The following is a 15607-nucleotide window of genomic DNA, read 5'->3' on the forward strand; positions in this document are numbered from 1 at the left end:
CTAATCGGTATGGCATTTTGAGTGCATTTATGACTTTCGATTCAAGTCATCTCACTTTCAATATTTGGCCATATCTTTTAAAATCTGTTCATCTTATGCTGTATCCCGAGTTTAACCAAAAAAGTCAGTTAAAGTATTTTACTTTCAGCCTTCCATGTTCACTTTAAACAGATGGGAAAAGTCGGCTGGCACCTCAAAGTTGTGTGGATTTAGCAAGCTCACAAATTAATGAGGAAAAAAAACCTCAAATCATATCAGGAGTGAATCTGACAAATTATTTCCCAGGGGCTTTGTTCTAAGCCCAAATAAAAAGCCTAGTAAAAAACACATAATAACAAATAATGCTGAAGTGCACATCATCACTTAAAAACTGTGCTTTTGCTGTGGAGGCAGTTTAATAGTTTTGCTTCACAGCATAGAGCACAAATGTAACTACAATATTTTCGAAATTTAACATGGAAATGTTGCAAAAATTACAGATGTTCAGATAGCTGGAGCAGATTTACTTGTTTGACAAACAAACCAGACCACAAACTATAGCTAGGACAAATGATTAACACTTGTGCAGAAATAATCTAATTTGCAATATACCTTTAACATCAGAAGATATATATAAAATTGAGTGAAATAGCCATTCAGATTAAGGCATGACAGAAAACTAATTTATGAAAAACATAATCCTATATATAATAGTTGAAGACTCAACAAATGTGCCAACAACTGATTCCTCCCTCCACTCAATAAAGGCAAACAATGAGGAGCTACTCCAACTACACCATGTAAGCAAACTTGATGGATAGATGATTAACATGGATTACGGTAAAACTTACAGCAGATTAAGAGAACTTTACCGACTGTATATAAAGCAACCAGAGGATGTATATAGAATAATCAAGTTAACTCACATTTATTTATACCAGCACATTTTAAAATGGAATGTCTACTGAAATGCTGCATACAACATTAAGAAGCAACAATGGCAAATCAAAGCACATGTAGAAAACAATAACATTTGCAATTAAAGAGACAAAAGGCAATGATAGAAACTTAAACCCAAAACAGAGCCATAATAAACAAAAGCTAGTTTAGTTTTATAACCCATTAAGAGACTTATAGTTATGTGTCTACAGAAAAACATGCAAATCGCAGCATCCATGGAGAAAAAAATAGATCTAAAGACTGGAACAATATGCCAATGCTTCGGAGAACTAACCTGCATCAAAGAAAAAATCTGTTTTAACTGCCTTTTAGTTTCAACATAAAAGACTAGCATTCCTTGGGAGTAAGCCTGTAAAAAGCATATAAAAAAATAACATCCTGCATGGTATAAATTTAAAAGGCAATTATGTTTTATGTGAGTTAAAAAAAAGCATTCATCTTTAGATCACTGCTAACTGTAATTTCATTACTAACTAGCAAAAATTCCAATAAGGAGCATGTAATTTTATGTTTTCTATTGAAGGTCGTAAATAAAGGGAAAATCAACAAGTGGGAATGGTAGGAGTTCTAAAATGACACTTCACCTTCACCTATTACAAAAACCATGGTTGTGACTCTGTCAAAACTACACGATCACAATCAACAAATCTTGATTATCAGTTTGTGATTTCAGGATTTCTTTCGTTGTTCTGACTTTCTGCACAAGACTAAGTTTCTAACCAGTCACAATCAACATCAGAAAAGCCTAAGCATCGTTATACTGTACACTTGATGAAACACATGTTGAAGTTACGGCAATGTGAATATTTCGGTGTCCCAAGACAAGCATACATTACAATAATTGGTTATCTATACGAGGCAACAACAAATACACTAAAACGTTTCAGGTTGAATGTAAAAAACTGATTATATTTTATTGAAAATAACCAGCTTTTAAACATTCTACAGAAATCCCTTACAAAACAGGTTTGATCAGACACCCAGCCCTCCCCTAGCCCAGTCTCTCCTGCTGTTATCCCCTCATCTTTGACAACTGGCTGATTTTCTTCTCAAGACTTCACACCGCTCAGCTCTCAGTCATTATCAACCCCTTTCACTTCAGAGGACTCCACCCTCCCGCCTCCATTCCCTACCTTCATCTTATCCCTTTCTACACTTCAGGTGAGGAAGGAGCTATGAAAGATCAAGGTGCAAAAGGCTACAAGTCTGGATGGTGTCAGTTCCAGGCTCCTGATGTGCAGCGATGATCAACTGTGTGGCATCCTGGGTAACATATTCAACCTGAGCTTGAAGAAAAAATTAATATCTGTGCAAAGCCTCCTGGGTGGTACTGGTATCAAAAACCAAACATCCAAAGGAAATCGGAAGCAACAGGCCCATAGAACTAACTTTACATCTGATGAAGACTGTTAAATGACTGCTCCTCAGTCATTTACACCTCCTGGTGCCTACTGAAGTTCATCTAATAGCCTGGCATTGGGATGGATGACATTATCATCTACTTCCTGAACTGAACTCTAGCCCACCTGGAAAGGCCTGAAGAGGTTCACGTTCTTTGATTTCTCCAGCGCTTTCACCATCATCCCACCAGGGCTTCTAAGCGACAAGTTTGAGCTGTCAGTAGTGGACCACTCTCTGTCCCATTGGATACTGGACTACCTCACTAGCCAGCCACAGTATGCAAGGACACTGGGCTTTTTTTCTGACAGAATGGTGGTAAGGAAATGTGCTAGCGTCATTGCTCTTCGCCCACTACACTGCAGACTTTTCTATTAAGCCATGCTGGCATCTACAAAAGTTATCCTATGACGCTGCATTAGTCGCCCTCTTCACAGGTGAGTACAGAACTTTGTGGACTGGTGCCAGTGGAACCACTTCCTGATCAACATGGCTAAAACCAAGCAGCTGGTGGTGGATTTCTGCAGGTGCAGACCCACCACACTGAGACCAATGAGTGAACATTGAGATAATGGACTTTTATAAGTACCTAGGTGTTGACCTGAATGATAATCTGGACTGGACTAACAACACTGATGTTCTTTACATGAAGGGTCCGATCAGACTCTTTTGGAGCTGACATCAGCAAAGCTAGTAAGTTGGCGTAGTACCTTTTAAAACATTTGAGAGGAAGTGTTTAGATGAGTTCATCAGGAAGGACAACTCTGTGCTAGAATCCCGTCTCAACCCAGTGCAGGTGGTGGAAGACAGAAGAACTCTGGCTAAGATAACATCACTGCTGGACAATGTTAACATACATGCTGGTATTTGCAGTTTATCTTATATTAATACATTTCTGCTCTGTTGTGTGCAATATTTATATCGCAAAGGACTGTTTGCTGAGCAATGCTGAGCAATTTCTTATGAACTTATGTTGGTCATAAATGAAATTACCCAAAATGCTAAACGTCACAGAGTGATTGAAGCAGAGATAAGAAAGAGTGGAAAAGTGGAAAATATGGATACATAGCAACTGACATTTACAAGTATTTTCACCAAAGCAACATTTTCTAAATCACAGTTGAAGAAAACTAATGATTAATTTCTGACCTCATCTTTAAATGCACTGAGTTTTATCTAAATTATGGCATCAAATTCACACAGGCAGCCATTCTGGGAATAGCTATAAATGGGTATAATCTCCATGTCCACATAAACCCTTCCTAACCCACCAGCGCCTATTCTAGACAGAGAAGCATAACAAAATCACGAATCCTTCTTAAGAAGTTTTCTTTAAAGCTTCTTAAGTTCTAAGGCAGCACTCACTTTGGAGTTCACGTGGATCAAGTGAAAGGTTTTAATTCAATTTTAGCTACAGCAGGTCGCCTGTAAAGTTACTGCTATGGTACTCTTGCATATAGTTTGTTCATGTTTCTGTCAAAACTGAAGACATCACTTAAAAAGGAAAAAAAGTCGGCGTGCCGTGGTGGCGTAGTGGTTAGCGCGACCCATATTTGGAGGCCTTGAGTCCTCGACGCGGCCGTCGCGGGTTCGACTCCCGGACCCGACAATATTTGCCGCATGTCTTCCCCCCTCTTCTTCCCCGTTTCCTGTCAGCCCACTGTCATATAAGGGACACTAGAGCCCACAAAAGACCCCCTGGAGGGGTAAAAAGGAAAAAAACTCAACTACTACTTTAATTATAAAGATAGTGTTATGGCTCAAATTCTTTCTTATAGCAAGATGAAACATGATACAGATTTTTAGATTAACTACTGGAATTGCAGTGTTTCAAACAAGCTAGACATATTGTATATGTTTTTTTACTTTCATATAGAAAACTTCAGTCAAGACTGATTTTATAATACACTAATAGATTTGTTTTTGCACTACTTCTGCCATTAAGATCTATATAGAAACCCTGAGTGCAAATGAGTCACCACTGTGAAAAATATAATGCCAGCATGAATCCCATATGTTGTATGCTAACCTCGCAAGAAACAATGATTACATGAGACGGGTTCCAAGTATTATTAAAATTGAACCGGCATGGCCATCAATCCGAAAACAGCACAGAGCTGATATCACAAGACATGGGATACCCCACCTATATGTAAAGTAAAATATAATGTCAGCTCTTGTATGGATACATTTCTTTATAGATTCAAAGTAAATATTTATTTATTCTCCAACATGTATTCATTGTGTTTTGTCATTAACGTTCAGTAGAACACACTCACTGTAATAACCATACAGCACAGTGGCTTCAATTTGTCCTCTTGTCTCATTGTTTGCAGCCCATTGCTGGAAAACAAGAAAAAAGTTTTTATAAGCTTCATAGAAAAGGAACATGTTACAACAAACAAGATTTAGTTTTAGGATGTCAGAATGTGATTTAGATAAACATAAGATTACACAAGTTACTGACTAAAGCAATGTGAAAGGAGGCCATTTCTGCCACGCTAATAAGTATAGATGGTAAATTAAGTCAAAAACTTTTCATTTAGTTTCTTCAGACAACAGCATATGTCTTCAGAAATTAGGGCTGTGTGAATTATAGCTTCTTCCTCTCAAATCTATGTCAGTACAGTAGTTTTCCACTGTGAATTGTGACACTCTTAACATCTTCAGCAATCAGCTGATTGTTGTTTTTGTTCTTGGGTTCATAAGCACATTTCACACCAAACTATGTTTATCTATGGGACACAGAATTCATATCCACAATGTTTATTCTTGTGGATAGTTGTTTCAACAGATGAACCACATTAGTGTAGGTCTGCAATGCTCTTTCTGATATCAGAGTTTTTTTTTTCGCGGTATTTGCATGATGCCATACAAAGAGTGTTTGTGTGCTTTTGGGACAACCCCCAGTTAGCTCATATGTTGTGAATTAACCAATCAGAAGGATACAAAACCAACACACAACCTTTCAGGCTTTAGAATAATGTTTAACAGAAATAGTAATGTTGGTACATGTCCATATCTGAATTTGAGGAAAGTAATACAAATTATCTCATTATTCTGGCATTTACCACACACAATAATCCTAACTGACCTAAAACAGGAAAAATTTAGTCCGACATATTTCTCACTTTAGACAGTGACAAATAAATGTATATATTTTTTATACTTTGTATTTAAGCATTTGGTTTCAACTACAAACAGAGACAGAGCTAAAGCACAAACTGCAGTATGAATATATTAAATAATAAATTAAATTTAAGTAAATTTCTGCTAAGTAAAAATGTGAAAATCTTTAAGATCTTCAAAAGCAATTGAAAAAACAATATTTCCTTTATTCTTTATTATTCCCAGTAATTATTTTGAAGAACATATTGGTGTCTTCATAAGTTAGACAAAAATATGAAAACAGATTTTTTTTTTTTGTTCAACCATAAACAAAGCAGCAATCAAAGCAGTTTTTTTGCTTGGTTATTTGTTCAATCTATGGCAAAGATCCTCAAATCCAGGCCTCGAGGGCCGGTGTCCTGCAAGTTTTCAAAGTGTCTCTACTTCAACACACCTAAGTTAAATAGTCATGTCATTAGGAGAGCTCTGGAGAACTTGACTGCGTACATAAGAGCTAATTCAGCCATTTGATTGAGGTGTGTTGAACCAGAGACACATTTAAAACTTGCAGGACACCAGCCCTCAAGGGATTTGAAAACCCCTGTTCTACAGGAAGAAAATAATGGATTAAGAAATACATTTAACTTTTACCTTTTCGAGAAAAAGATAACTAAGAACAATTTTTCATTAAGAACATACTAAATGTCAACAATTTGAAACTGATTTTACAGTGGCTCTTAACAGAACAGATACTGACCTTAAAGGTACCATTGGGATACTTCATGTAGGAAACAAGGAATATGTCCACTGGAAGGAGAGCCGAGGTTATCAAAGCTATGGCCAATGCACATATTGCTGTGATTGTTGAAATAACTTCACTATCTTGTCGACTCTGAAATTTGCGAATGTAGATCCAGCAGAATGCCAGAATTACCTGAAAAAAATTGCAGTGAAGATGATTCAGAAATATTACGGTACATTCATTGAAATCACAGAAAACAAAATAAACAAATATTGGCACAAAATTTTATCTTTAGCTTCCATCATGTGTACATTCAAAAGAGTTAATACAAATCAAACAGGAAAAAATTATGTTAGATAGAAGGATGTATTTACATGACTCAACACAAAAAATGAGAAAATGTGAAAAAACATTGAAATGCAGTGAATAAAGAAGAAATGTCAAGGAACATGTGGGATGTGTATGATTAGGAATAAACCAAAACAACATTGTGTATTTTTATTTTTAAATTAAAACTAAAATAACTGAAAAGACTCAGATTTTCAAGACTGAAGGTCAAATTTTTGAGACAGAGTAAATAACACAGCAAGAGTGGTGATAGTACTGCATCAGCATTTTGAAAAATATACAAATTCCAGATATGATAGTGGACTCAAGCAGCAGATATTTTTATTAGAATCCAGTAAAAAATGTAATGAAACTGGAAGATTCAGTGTAATCATACTTTATTCAGAAGACAGGGGTTTGACCTTTTACCCAGACATGCTTTCCAGTTGCAAAAGTGCATGGATACCAGTGTAGAAATTAGAAAGAAATGTTATCAAAGTGTTGAAACCAGTGGGGAGCCCATATTTCTACACATACAGAGAAGCCTATCTGAAGCTGTTCAGAGCCAACTGATCAGAAAATATTAAACCAATTTTCCAGGATCAGTAACAAAACTGTGGTTTAAAAGAGAACAAAAGAGTGACTGATTAATACAAAGCAGAAATGCTTTTTTTTTCAGAAATTACATTTTAAAAAAACTTTTACGTAGGTTTAAGTAAATTAAACAATCCAGTTACACCATTTTAAACTACTAGGGTAACAACAGACACCCCACAATAAAAAAAAGAGAAAAATTTTGCCAGGCTTTAAATTTAAACCTTCAAAATTGCAAGGTCGTATTCTAGACACAAACTGCTGCAAGTGAGGACGCTGCAAAAAAACAGCTACTTAATATCAAGGTCTGCCATTCACGGGCAAGATCAATCAATTAAAGGCCTGCAGCTTTAAGCCTCTGGCTGCTTGTTTTGCCAGGTAATGACGCAGGCTTTGCATCCAAATAAGAGATGAGAGCGCTCTGAAAAGTGGGCAGAGATACAAAGGTAATTTGTTCACGACAATGCATTCCTTTCTCAGTGGTGTGACTGTGAATGACATCAGACGAAATAACGCCTAAATCTTGACGAAGGTCCTCCACAGGCGCATATTTTGTTATGTGATAAAACAATTAAACATGAATAGTCACAGGTTCGTTCGTGAAACTGCGACGTTTCATCTTGTTGTGTCTTTAACGGTTTAAAGACAAATACCAAGTCCATCAACGGAACATTTAAAGAGCCTGAAAGTGTGTCATGGCTAAAGCCAATCCAAAGCCAGTAGTGACGTTAATACGCTGAAGCTACATTGCGTAGATAGCACAATATAAAACCGAATTAATCGTCGGGAAAACGCGTCTAATTAAAATATGTAACAATTCCGTCATTTACAACGTGGCCAAAAGTGATGTTAATGTGCTTACCAGGAGAACAACTGTGAAAATTGACCATCCGATCACAGACTCTGAGAGTAGGGACTGAGCCGCCATCTTTACTTCCTGTAATAACAAACCCACGTGTTCATGTTACGTCACCTCCCTGCGTGCTGCAGCTTGCGTAAATTCTCCGCACTTAGTATAGAGAGCTGAGACTTGTTTGTACTGAGCCAGGTGTCGAAATAAAAGCAAAGCTGGGGGGGAAACCTATTTAGTCAAGAGCGTAAGCGTAAATGTATGAACATTATTATGTTACGGGAAAGATAATAAATCATTATCTTGATTCAACAAGTTGAAAAGTTGTAAGATTACAAGGAAGACTGTAAGCAAATTGTTGTGAAATCACAGGTGAGCCAAAGTTATTTATTTATTTATTTATTTATTGAGATATGGGAATAGCTAATCTCTACAATTTTAAAGACTACACATTAAAGAAACATATGGTATAGTAAATTATTAAAGCTAGGCAAGGACAATAAATATAGGAAATCAAAGCACTTATTTTGGTTGTCACTTTACAACATAAGTTCTTTCTGTCTACATCTTATGTTTTTAGCATGTAAAATAGAAGGAAATGCATGTTTAAGGTTTGCATTTAAATACAATACTAATCCACAAAGACAGGCAATACTTTCTAAAAGCATTAATGCACCTAGTACATTTTCACATTTTATCTTGTCACAACCACAAACTACAGTGTATTAAAAATGACAAATGTTTCAATATTTCCAACAATTACAACTGAAAAGGGGGATGTGCATTATGTTCTCTTTACTTTCCTTAAAAAAATGAAGTCAAAATGTGTCCATCTGTATGTGATTTAACCTCAGAAAAATACAGCTGTTCTGTGAAGTCTTTGGAGGTTTGTTAGAAAACATTAGTGAACAAAGAACACTATAAAGACCAAGAGACACAACAGACAAATCAAAGTTAAGCATGAGGAGAAGTTCAAAGCAGTGATTATGGAATAAGACAACAATCCAAGCTTTGAGCATATTCCTAAACACTTTAAAATCAGTTTTTAAAAAACAGAAAGACCATTGTACAGCTGAAAGCCTACCAGGACATGCTCATATATGTAACCAGGTGAACAAATGGGTACATGTCTGAACTGTATTTTGTAAACCCTGTTTTATTTTGTTTCGCCAACTGGTTGCAATTCTTGTTTTTGCCAGCATGTGGTGCTGCTTTACAGAGAGGTCAAAAGATTTCAGGAAGTAGAAAAAACCTCTTGTGTATGTATTGTGGCATTCTGAGAAAAGCGGAAGAGAAAGACATTTTTGTGTGCCGAGACCTGGTGAAAAGATGACTACATGGCCACCAAGCCGAGAATCCAAGTGTTCGGTAATGTCGAAGCTGAATTATCTTCTATGAACAAAGTTAAGGAGAGGATGTTAATGTTATGTTTTTTTGTTTGTCCTCTAGAAGTGCCACTGCCGTTTAATGCACTCTTTGTAATAGTTTAGCCTTGTATGTGAAGCTACGTTGCTACATGTGAGCCCGCCATTTTCAAGAAGCTGAGGCTTTATGTTGACAGAACACGGGTCATTTACATCTGTTTCTTTGCAACCCAGAAAGAGAGAAAAGTGTTCTTTTTTCATAAAAAAACAAAACAATAAAGGACCCATTTTATTTGAAGCTCCGTGTGCTGCATTACTCCCGGCTTCAAATATTGGTACCAGGAGTGGGGTCTCGTTTTTAAAAAAAAAAAAAAAAAATTATTTCTCTCTGTTCGGGCACGTATATGGCGGTGCAGCGTTAGCTTTGTTATACGGCAGTGGTGAAGAAGTGGCCTAAACCTGAGTGGACCTGGGTATCGCATCTGTGTGGCGGGATCTGTTTCGAGATCAGAGGAGGACGTTGCTGGACAGTCTGTGCTGGCGTGGTTGTGAGGGATTTCAGCTGAGGTGACCGTCAGACCAGAACGCATTCCAGGCGGGAGAGAGCATCGCCCAGCAGCGGTCTTGGAGCAGCCCAGGAGCATCCGGTGGACTCAGGACTTCGACCAATTTATCCTTTGCTATTTACACTTCTATTGACTGTTCAGTAAACTGAAAAAAAAATAAAATAAAAAATCTGACCATGTCTGAACAAGATGAACACTTTGAGATGGATGAACAACAGTTAGTAGTGAATAATGATGAGGATAATGAACAGGATGGTGGACAGAACAATGAACAAAATGACACTGAACAAGCTGGGGTGTTACAACAATTAAGTGAGTTAGCCAGAAGACAAGAAGAAGTCATGACAGTCATATCATCACTAAATACTGAGCCTACCAGATCTTATGTCTATGTACCCAGAGAAAGGCACATTTCACCATTTAGTGGAGACATTGACAAAGATGGGAGGAGTGTAGATGAGTTTATTGAAGAAGTAGAAAGGGTTATTTCTGCTAGAAATCAATCTGCACCTGAACAATTCGATTTTGTGCTGTCACTGTTAAGAGGCTCAGCTCTGGAGGAAGTGCGTTTACGCAAAGCTGATGGTGATGTTGTAAAAGACCTGTTTGTCTACCTAAAAGATGCGTTTGGAGATAAACGTAGTGCCTCCCAACTTTTACAAAACTTCTACAACTGTAAACAGAAGGAGGGTGAAGACATACGTGACTTTTCACATTCATTATCTCAGGCTTTTAGTTTTGTACGGAAACAACATCCTAATTCCGTGGCTAATGAGAACGCAGTGTTAAGAGACCAGTTCATTGAGGGCATCAGAGACCTCTCACTGAGACGAGAACTCCGAAAATATGTAAGAGGAAAACCTGCATCTACTTTTGTAGAGGTGCGTGAGGAAGCTTACTTGTGGTCCTTAGACCAAGCCCCTAGCACAAAAATGGTTAGAAGTAAAGTGATGACTTGCAGTAATGTTGCAGCAGAAGCACAGTGCTGTGCAGTTAAAGAGACAGGAAATCCAATGTATCTGGAGGATGTGATGAAAACTCTTAAAGAGCAAGACAAAGTCACTAATCTAACTAGACCTAATGAGAAGTCAGTATCAATTGATGACGTTCTTAAAGTGCTCACTGAGCAAGGGAAAGTGATAACAGAACTCACTAAAGCTGTAAAAGAGTTGACAATTCAGAGCAAAAACCCTAGTAGCCAGACACCATATCAGATCAAAACTGTTCCAAGATTTACCCCAGACGGTAAGCCGATATGCTTCAAGTGCCAAACTGCTGGTCATGTTGCCAAACAGTGTCCTCAGAAAAGACACAAAAACTGATGAGTCCCCTGTTTTCGGTCAGTCGGGAAACGAGAGACCCTGGTTGCAATGAGTCGGGTAATGCAGGGTCATGTCCTAGACTCACCTACACTAGAGATCACACGAGAACAAATCATTGAGCGTGCCATAGGAAAATGTCCAGTGGTTGATCTAAAACTTAATGGCAGGTCAGCTCATTGTTTACTGGACACTGGCAGCCAAGTCAGTACTATGACAGATGAGTTTTTCAGAAAATATATTGGTAATGATGAGAGCATGCTAGCTACAAATAGTTGGCTTAAAATAACTGCTGCAAATGGACTTGACATCCCTTACCAGGGATATATTGAACTGGAAGTTGAGACGATGAGTTTAAAGATCCCAAATTGTGGCTTCTTGGTCCTGAAGCCTTCAGCGAATCCTGTTGTTTCTGAAGAATGCATAATTGGTATGAATGTTATTCACAGATGCAGACAGCTGGTGACAACAGAGTTTGACAACACTTTGGGTGGATCCTTAGACTCTGGGTGGAGGACAGCTTTTCAACAGGTACAGATCTGTTGCATTGAGAGAAAGGCGGTAGTTCGGGTTGCAGGCAGAAACAAAATACGTATCCCTGCATCCTCGGTGTCCACTGTGTTCGTAAAAGGTCACACTAAAACCTCAGATGCAGCCTCTCAGTTGATCATTGAACCAGTGACCACTCCTCTACCACCCGGATTAGCAGTTATCCCAACACTTGTCACGAGGACCAGCCATGTTCTTCCGCTCCAGGTAGTTAATTTCTCTGCCGAGGAAGTGTGGTTGGGCCCCAGAACACGGCTAGGCGTGATCTCAAAGGTTGAGTCTGTTGAGAGTGAGCAGACATGCCAAGTGAAGTTTCAGCGCATCTCTGCCGATGTTGAACAGGTTTCAGTGGACTCTAACACAGTGCAAACTGACAGTAAGGTGCAAGCCATGTTGGAAAGACTTGACATGGGGGGCACAGAGGAAGAGCGTGTTGCTCTCTGTGCATTGCTGTCCCGTTACATTGATGTTTTTGCAGATGATGATGAGAATCTGGGTCACACAGATAAAGTGAAACATGAGATCAAGCTGGTGGATGACGTACCTGTCACACAGCCATATCGACGTATACCTCCTAACCAATACCAGGAAGTGAAAGAACATATCTCTAAACTTTTGAAAAAAGGAGTTATACAGGAAAGTGAAAGCGCTTACGCCTCACCAGTTGTGGTAGTCCGCAAAGGTGACGGCAGTATACGCTTATGTGTAGACTATCGAAAGCTAAATCTAAAAACTAAGAAAGACGCATTTCCATTGCCTCGTATTGATGAGAGTTTTGATGCGTTAAAAGGTGCCAAATACTTTTCCACAGTTGACCTTGCCAGTGGGTATCACCAAGTAGCCATGGATGATCGAGACAGACATAAGACTGCTTTCACCACGCCTTTTGGGCTGTTTGAGTATGTACGCATGCCCATGGGGGTGTGTAATGGGCCTGCAACATTTCAAAGGTTGATGCAAGCAACTATGAGCGATCTGATATTCGACATCATGTTAGTCTATCTGGATGACATTTTGGTGTACTCACCAAGCTTTGAGTCTCATTTGGAACGACTAGACCTAGTTTTTAAACGTTTGAGAGACGCAGGATTAAAAGTGAAGTGGGAAAAATGTAACTTTTTGCAGAAGGAAGTAAAATTCCTTGGACATCAAATTTCAGCAGAGGGTATCGCAACTGATCCCGCCAAGGTTGTAGCAGTCAAGGATTGGCCTGTGCCTGGCACTGTTAAGGAACTCCAGTCATTTCTAGGCCTAAGTAGCTACTACAGAAGGTATGTTGAGGGCTTTTCAAAAATCGCCGCCCCACTACATGACCTTGTGAATCAGTGCCGAGGAGCTGCTACTACAGCCAAAGCTAGTCAAAAACTGAGTGCATTGTGGGATACCAACAGTCAGATTGCATTTGACACATTGAAAGAAAAGCTTGTGACTGCTCCTGTTCTGGGTTATGCAGATTTCACTTGTCCTTTCATTTTGGAAACTGATGCTAGTGGTCAGGGTTTAGGAGCTGTCTTGTGTCAGCAGCAAGGTGACAAAAAACGGGTCATTGCATATGCAAGTAGACGGCTGAGAAATGCAGAGCGAAATGACAAAAACTATAGCAGCATGAAACTTGAGCTGCTCGCGCTTATATGGGCAATAGTGGAAAAGTTTCGGGGTTATTTGCTGGGCTCTAAATTCACTGTGATATCAGACAATAATCCCTTATGTCATCTGAAAAGTGCAAAACTTGGGGCTATTGAACAGAGATGGGTAGCGCAGTTAGCTGCTTTCGACTTTGACGTGCAGTACCGACCTGGTCGGTGCAACTCAGCCGCTGATGCACTGTCACGACACCCGTTAGCAGGGGAGCCAGAACCAAATGATGATGAGGAGTTTGATGATTGCATTGCAATTTGCAATTTGATTTGTAGAGGCACTGTCCTTGAGCCTGAGCTGGTTACAGCTGGGGTCAAGTGTTGTCAACTAAACCAGATCAGGGCTGCAGAACCTGAAAAGTTCGAGTCACATGCTAAAGAGGCTACACCAACTCTTCCAGGTTATTCCAAGGAAGAGCTGCGGACATTTCAATGTCAAGATCCAGTGATTAGTGTTTTAAAACAGTTTTTGGATCAAGGCAGCCCACCAAGTTCACAAGAAAGGAAGAATCTTCCTGTTGCTGCTAACTCATTGTTGAAACAATGGAAGCACATTAAGATGCGTGATGGATTGGTGTACAGAGTGGTGAGGGATGATCATGTTGGAGAGTACTTTCAGTTGCTTGTTCCAGGTTGTTTACAACCAGTTGTCATGAGGAGTGTCCATGACTCTATGGGACATCAGGGAATAGAGAGGACATTACAGTTGTTGAGACAGAGAGCATTCTGGGTAGGGATGCACAAAGATGTTGAGCGATGGGTCAAGAATTGCGAACGTTGTATTCTCACAAAAATGCCCAACCCAAAGATTCACCCTCCAATGAAATCCTTTTTGGCAACACGACCCTTAGAAGTTGTGGCAGTAGATTTCACGCTCCTTGAACCAGCTTCAGACGGCCGTGAGAACGTACTAGTCATTACCGATGTGTTTACAAAGTTCACTCAGGCGTTTCCTACACGTGACCAAAAAGCAGAGACCACAGCTAAAGTCCTCTTAAAGGAGTGGTTTATGAAGTACGGTGTACCTGAACGTCTCCACTCAGATCAGGGCCGTAACTTTGAATCAGAAGTTATTGCTGAACTTTGCAGAATGTATGGTGTGAAAAAAACGCGTACGACACCCCATCATCCGACAGGGAATGCACAGTGTGAGCGTTTTAACCGCACTCTGCATGAACTGTTGCGCACACTTCCACCTGACAAAAAGAAGCGTTGGCCTGAACATTTACCTGAGCTGGTTTACGCGTATAATGTTACTCCACACGCGACTACAGGATATTCCCCTTACTTCTTGCTCTATGGGGTTGATCCACATCTTCCTGTTGATGCATTGCTTGCAAATGAAAGTCACCATGATAAAAATCTTGATTGGCTTGCTGTGCACCAGCAAAGACTCAAAGAGGCACATGCAAAAGCAAAAGAGTATGCAGAGCAGAAAGCAGCAAAACGCATTGCTCGGCAAAGTCCCAAAGTGTACTGTCCTTCAATTGAGGTTGGAGAGTATGTTTACCTGAGACACAGACCAGCTGGTCGTAACAAAATGCAGGATGCATGGAGTCCAGTTGTTTACCAACTCATAGACATGGTAGGCACAACTTGCACAGTACAACCTGTAGAGGGAGGACCTACAAAAACGATTAATAGGGTTGACATCAGGTCATGTGTTAATCTGCCAGACACAACCCAGAGACACGTTGAAAACACTGTAATCAAACAGACGAACACTACTGAACCACACACTGACTCATGTGATGAGTATGATGGGGGTATAGTCATTGAAGAAGTTTCTTTTGACTTGACTCCTTGTTCAGGTGTAGAACACTGTCCTATTGGTGAAAGTGTTCAGAAGCGAGCAGAGACTCAGTTGATTTCAGAACGTGAACCTCCTGTCATCGAACAGGTGGAGACTGAACATGTTGACAATGAAACATGCAATATTGACCAACCGGGTGAGATACCAGTATCTCCTCCTTGTGTTAGACAAGCTCCCATACCTGCTCCACGCAGGAGTAAAAGAGTGAATGCAGGGAAACACTCAAACCCGCATCATGAACCTAGGTCAGTGTTGGAGCCAGAACTAAACTCATCAATGGTTTCACAGATTATTGCAAGCTTAGGTTCTGTGTTTTTCAGAGAAGCTTTAAAAGAAGTAAAAAACAGTTACTTTGTCACCGAGGACGATGACGGTTAAGCAGGGGAGAATGTAACCAGGTG

The 15607-nt window shown here is 39.5% G+C and overlaps 1 protein-coding gene across 1 annotated transcript in view; it reads right to left on the reverse strand.

The window, feature by feature from the left end:
• The window catches only part of lmbrd1 (LMBR1 domain containing 1), a 56401-nt gene extending 48309 nt beyond the window's left edge, over positions 1-8092 (reverse strand). The window contains exons 1-3 of the mRNA XM_028007242.1: positions 7971-8092; positions 6203-6379; positions 4617-4680 (exon numbers count right to left, since the gene is read on the reverse strand). Of these exons, the coding sequence (XP_027863043.1) occupies positions 4617-4680; positions 6203-6379; positions 7971-8036 (307 nt within the window). The 5' untranslated portion in view covers positions 8037-8092. The remainder of the gene's footprint in view (positions 1-4616; positions 4681-6202; positions 6380-7970) is intronic.
• Between the last annotated feature and the right edge of the window lie 7515 nt (positions 8093-15607).

The sequence above is a fragment of the Xiphophorus couchianus genome, chromosome 22, assembly GCF_001444195.1.
Source record: "Xiphophorus couchianus chromosome 22, X_couchianus-1.0, whole genome shotgun sequence".
Taxonomy (NCBI): Eukaryota; Metazoa; Chordata; class Actinopteri; order Cyprinodontiformes; family Poeciliidae; genus Xiphophorus; species Xiphophorus couchianus.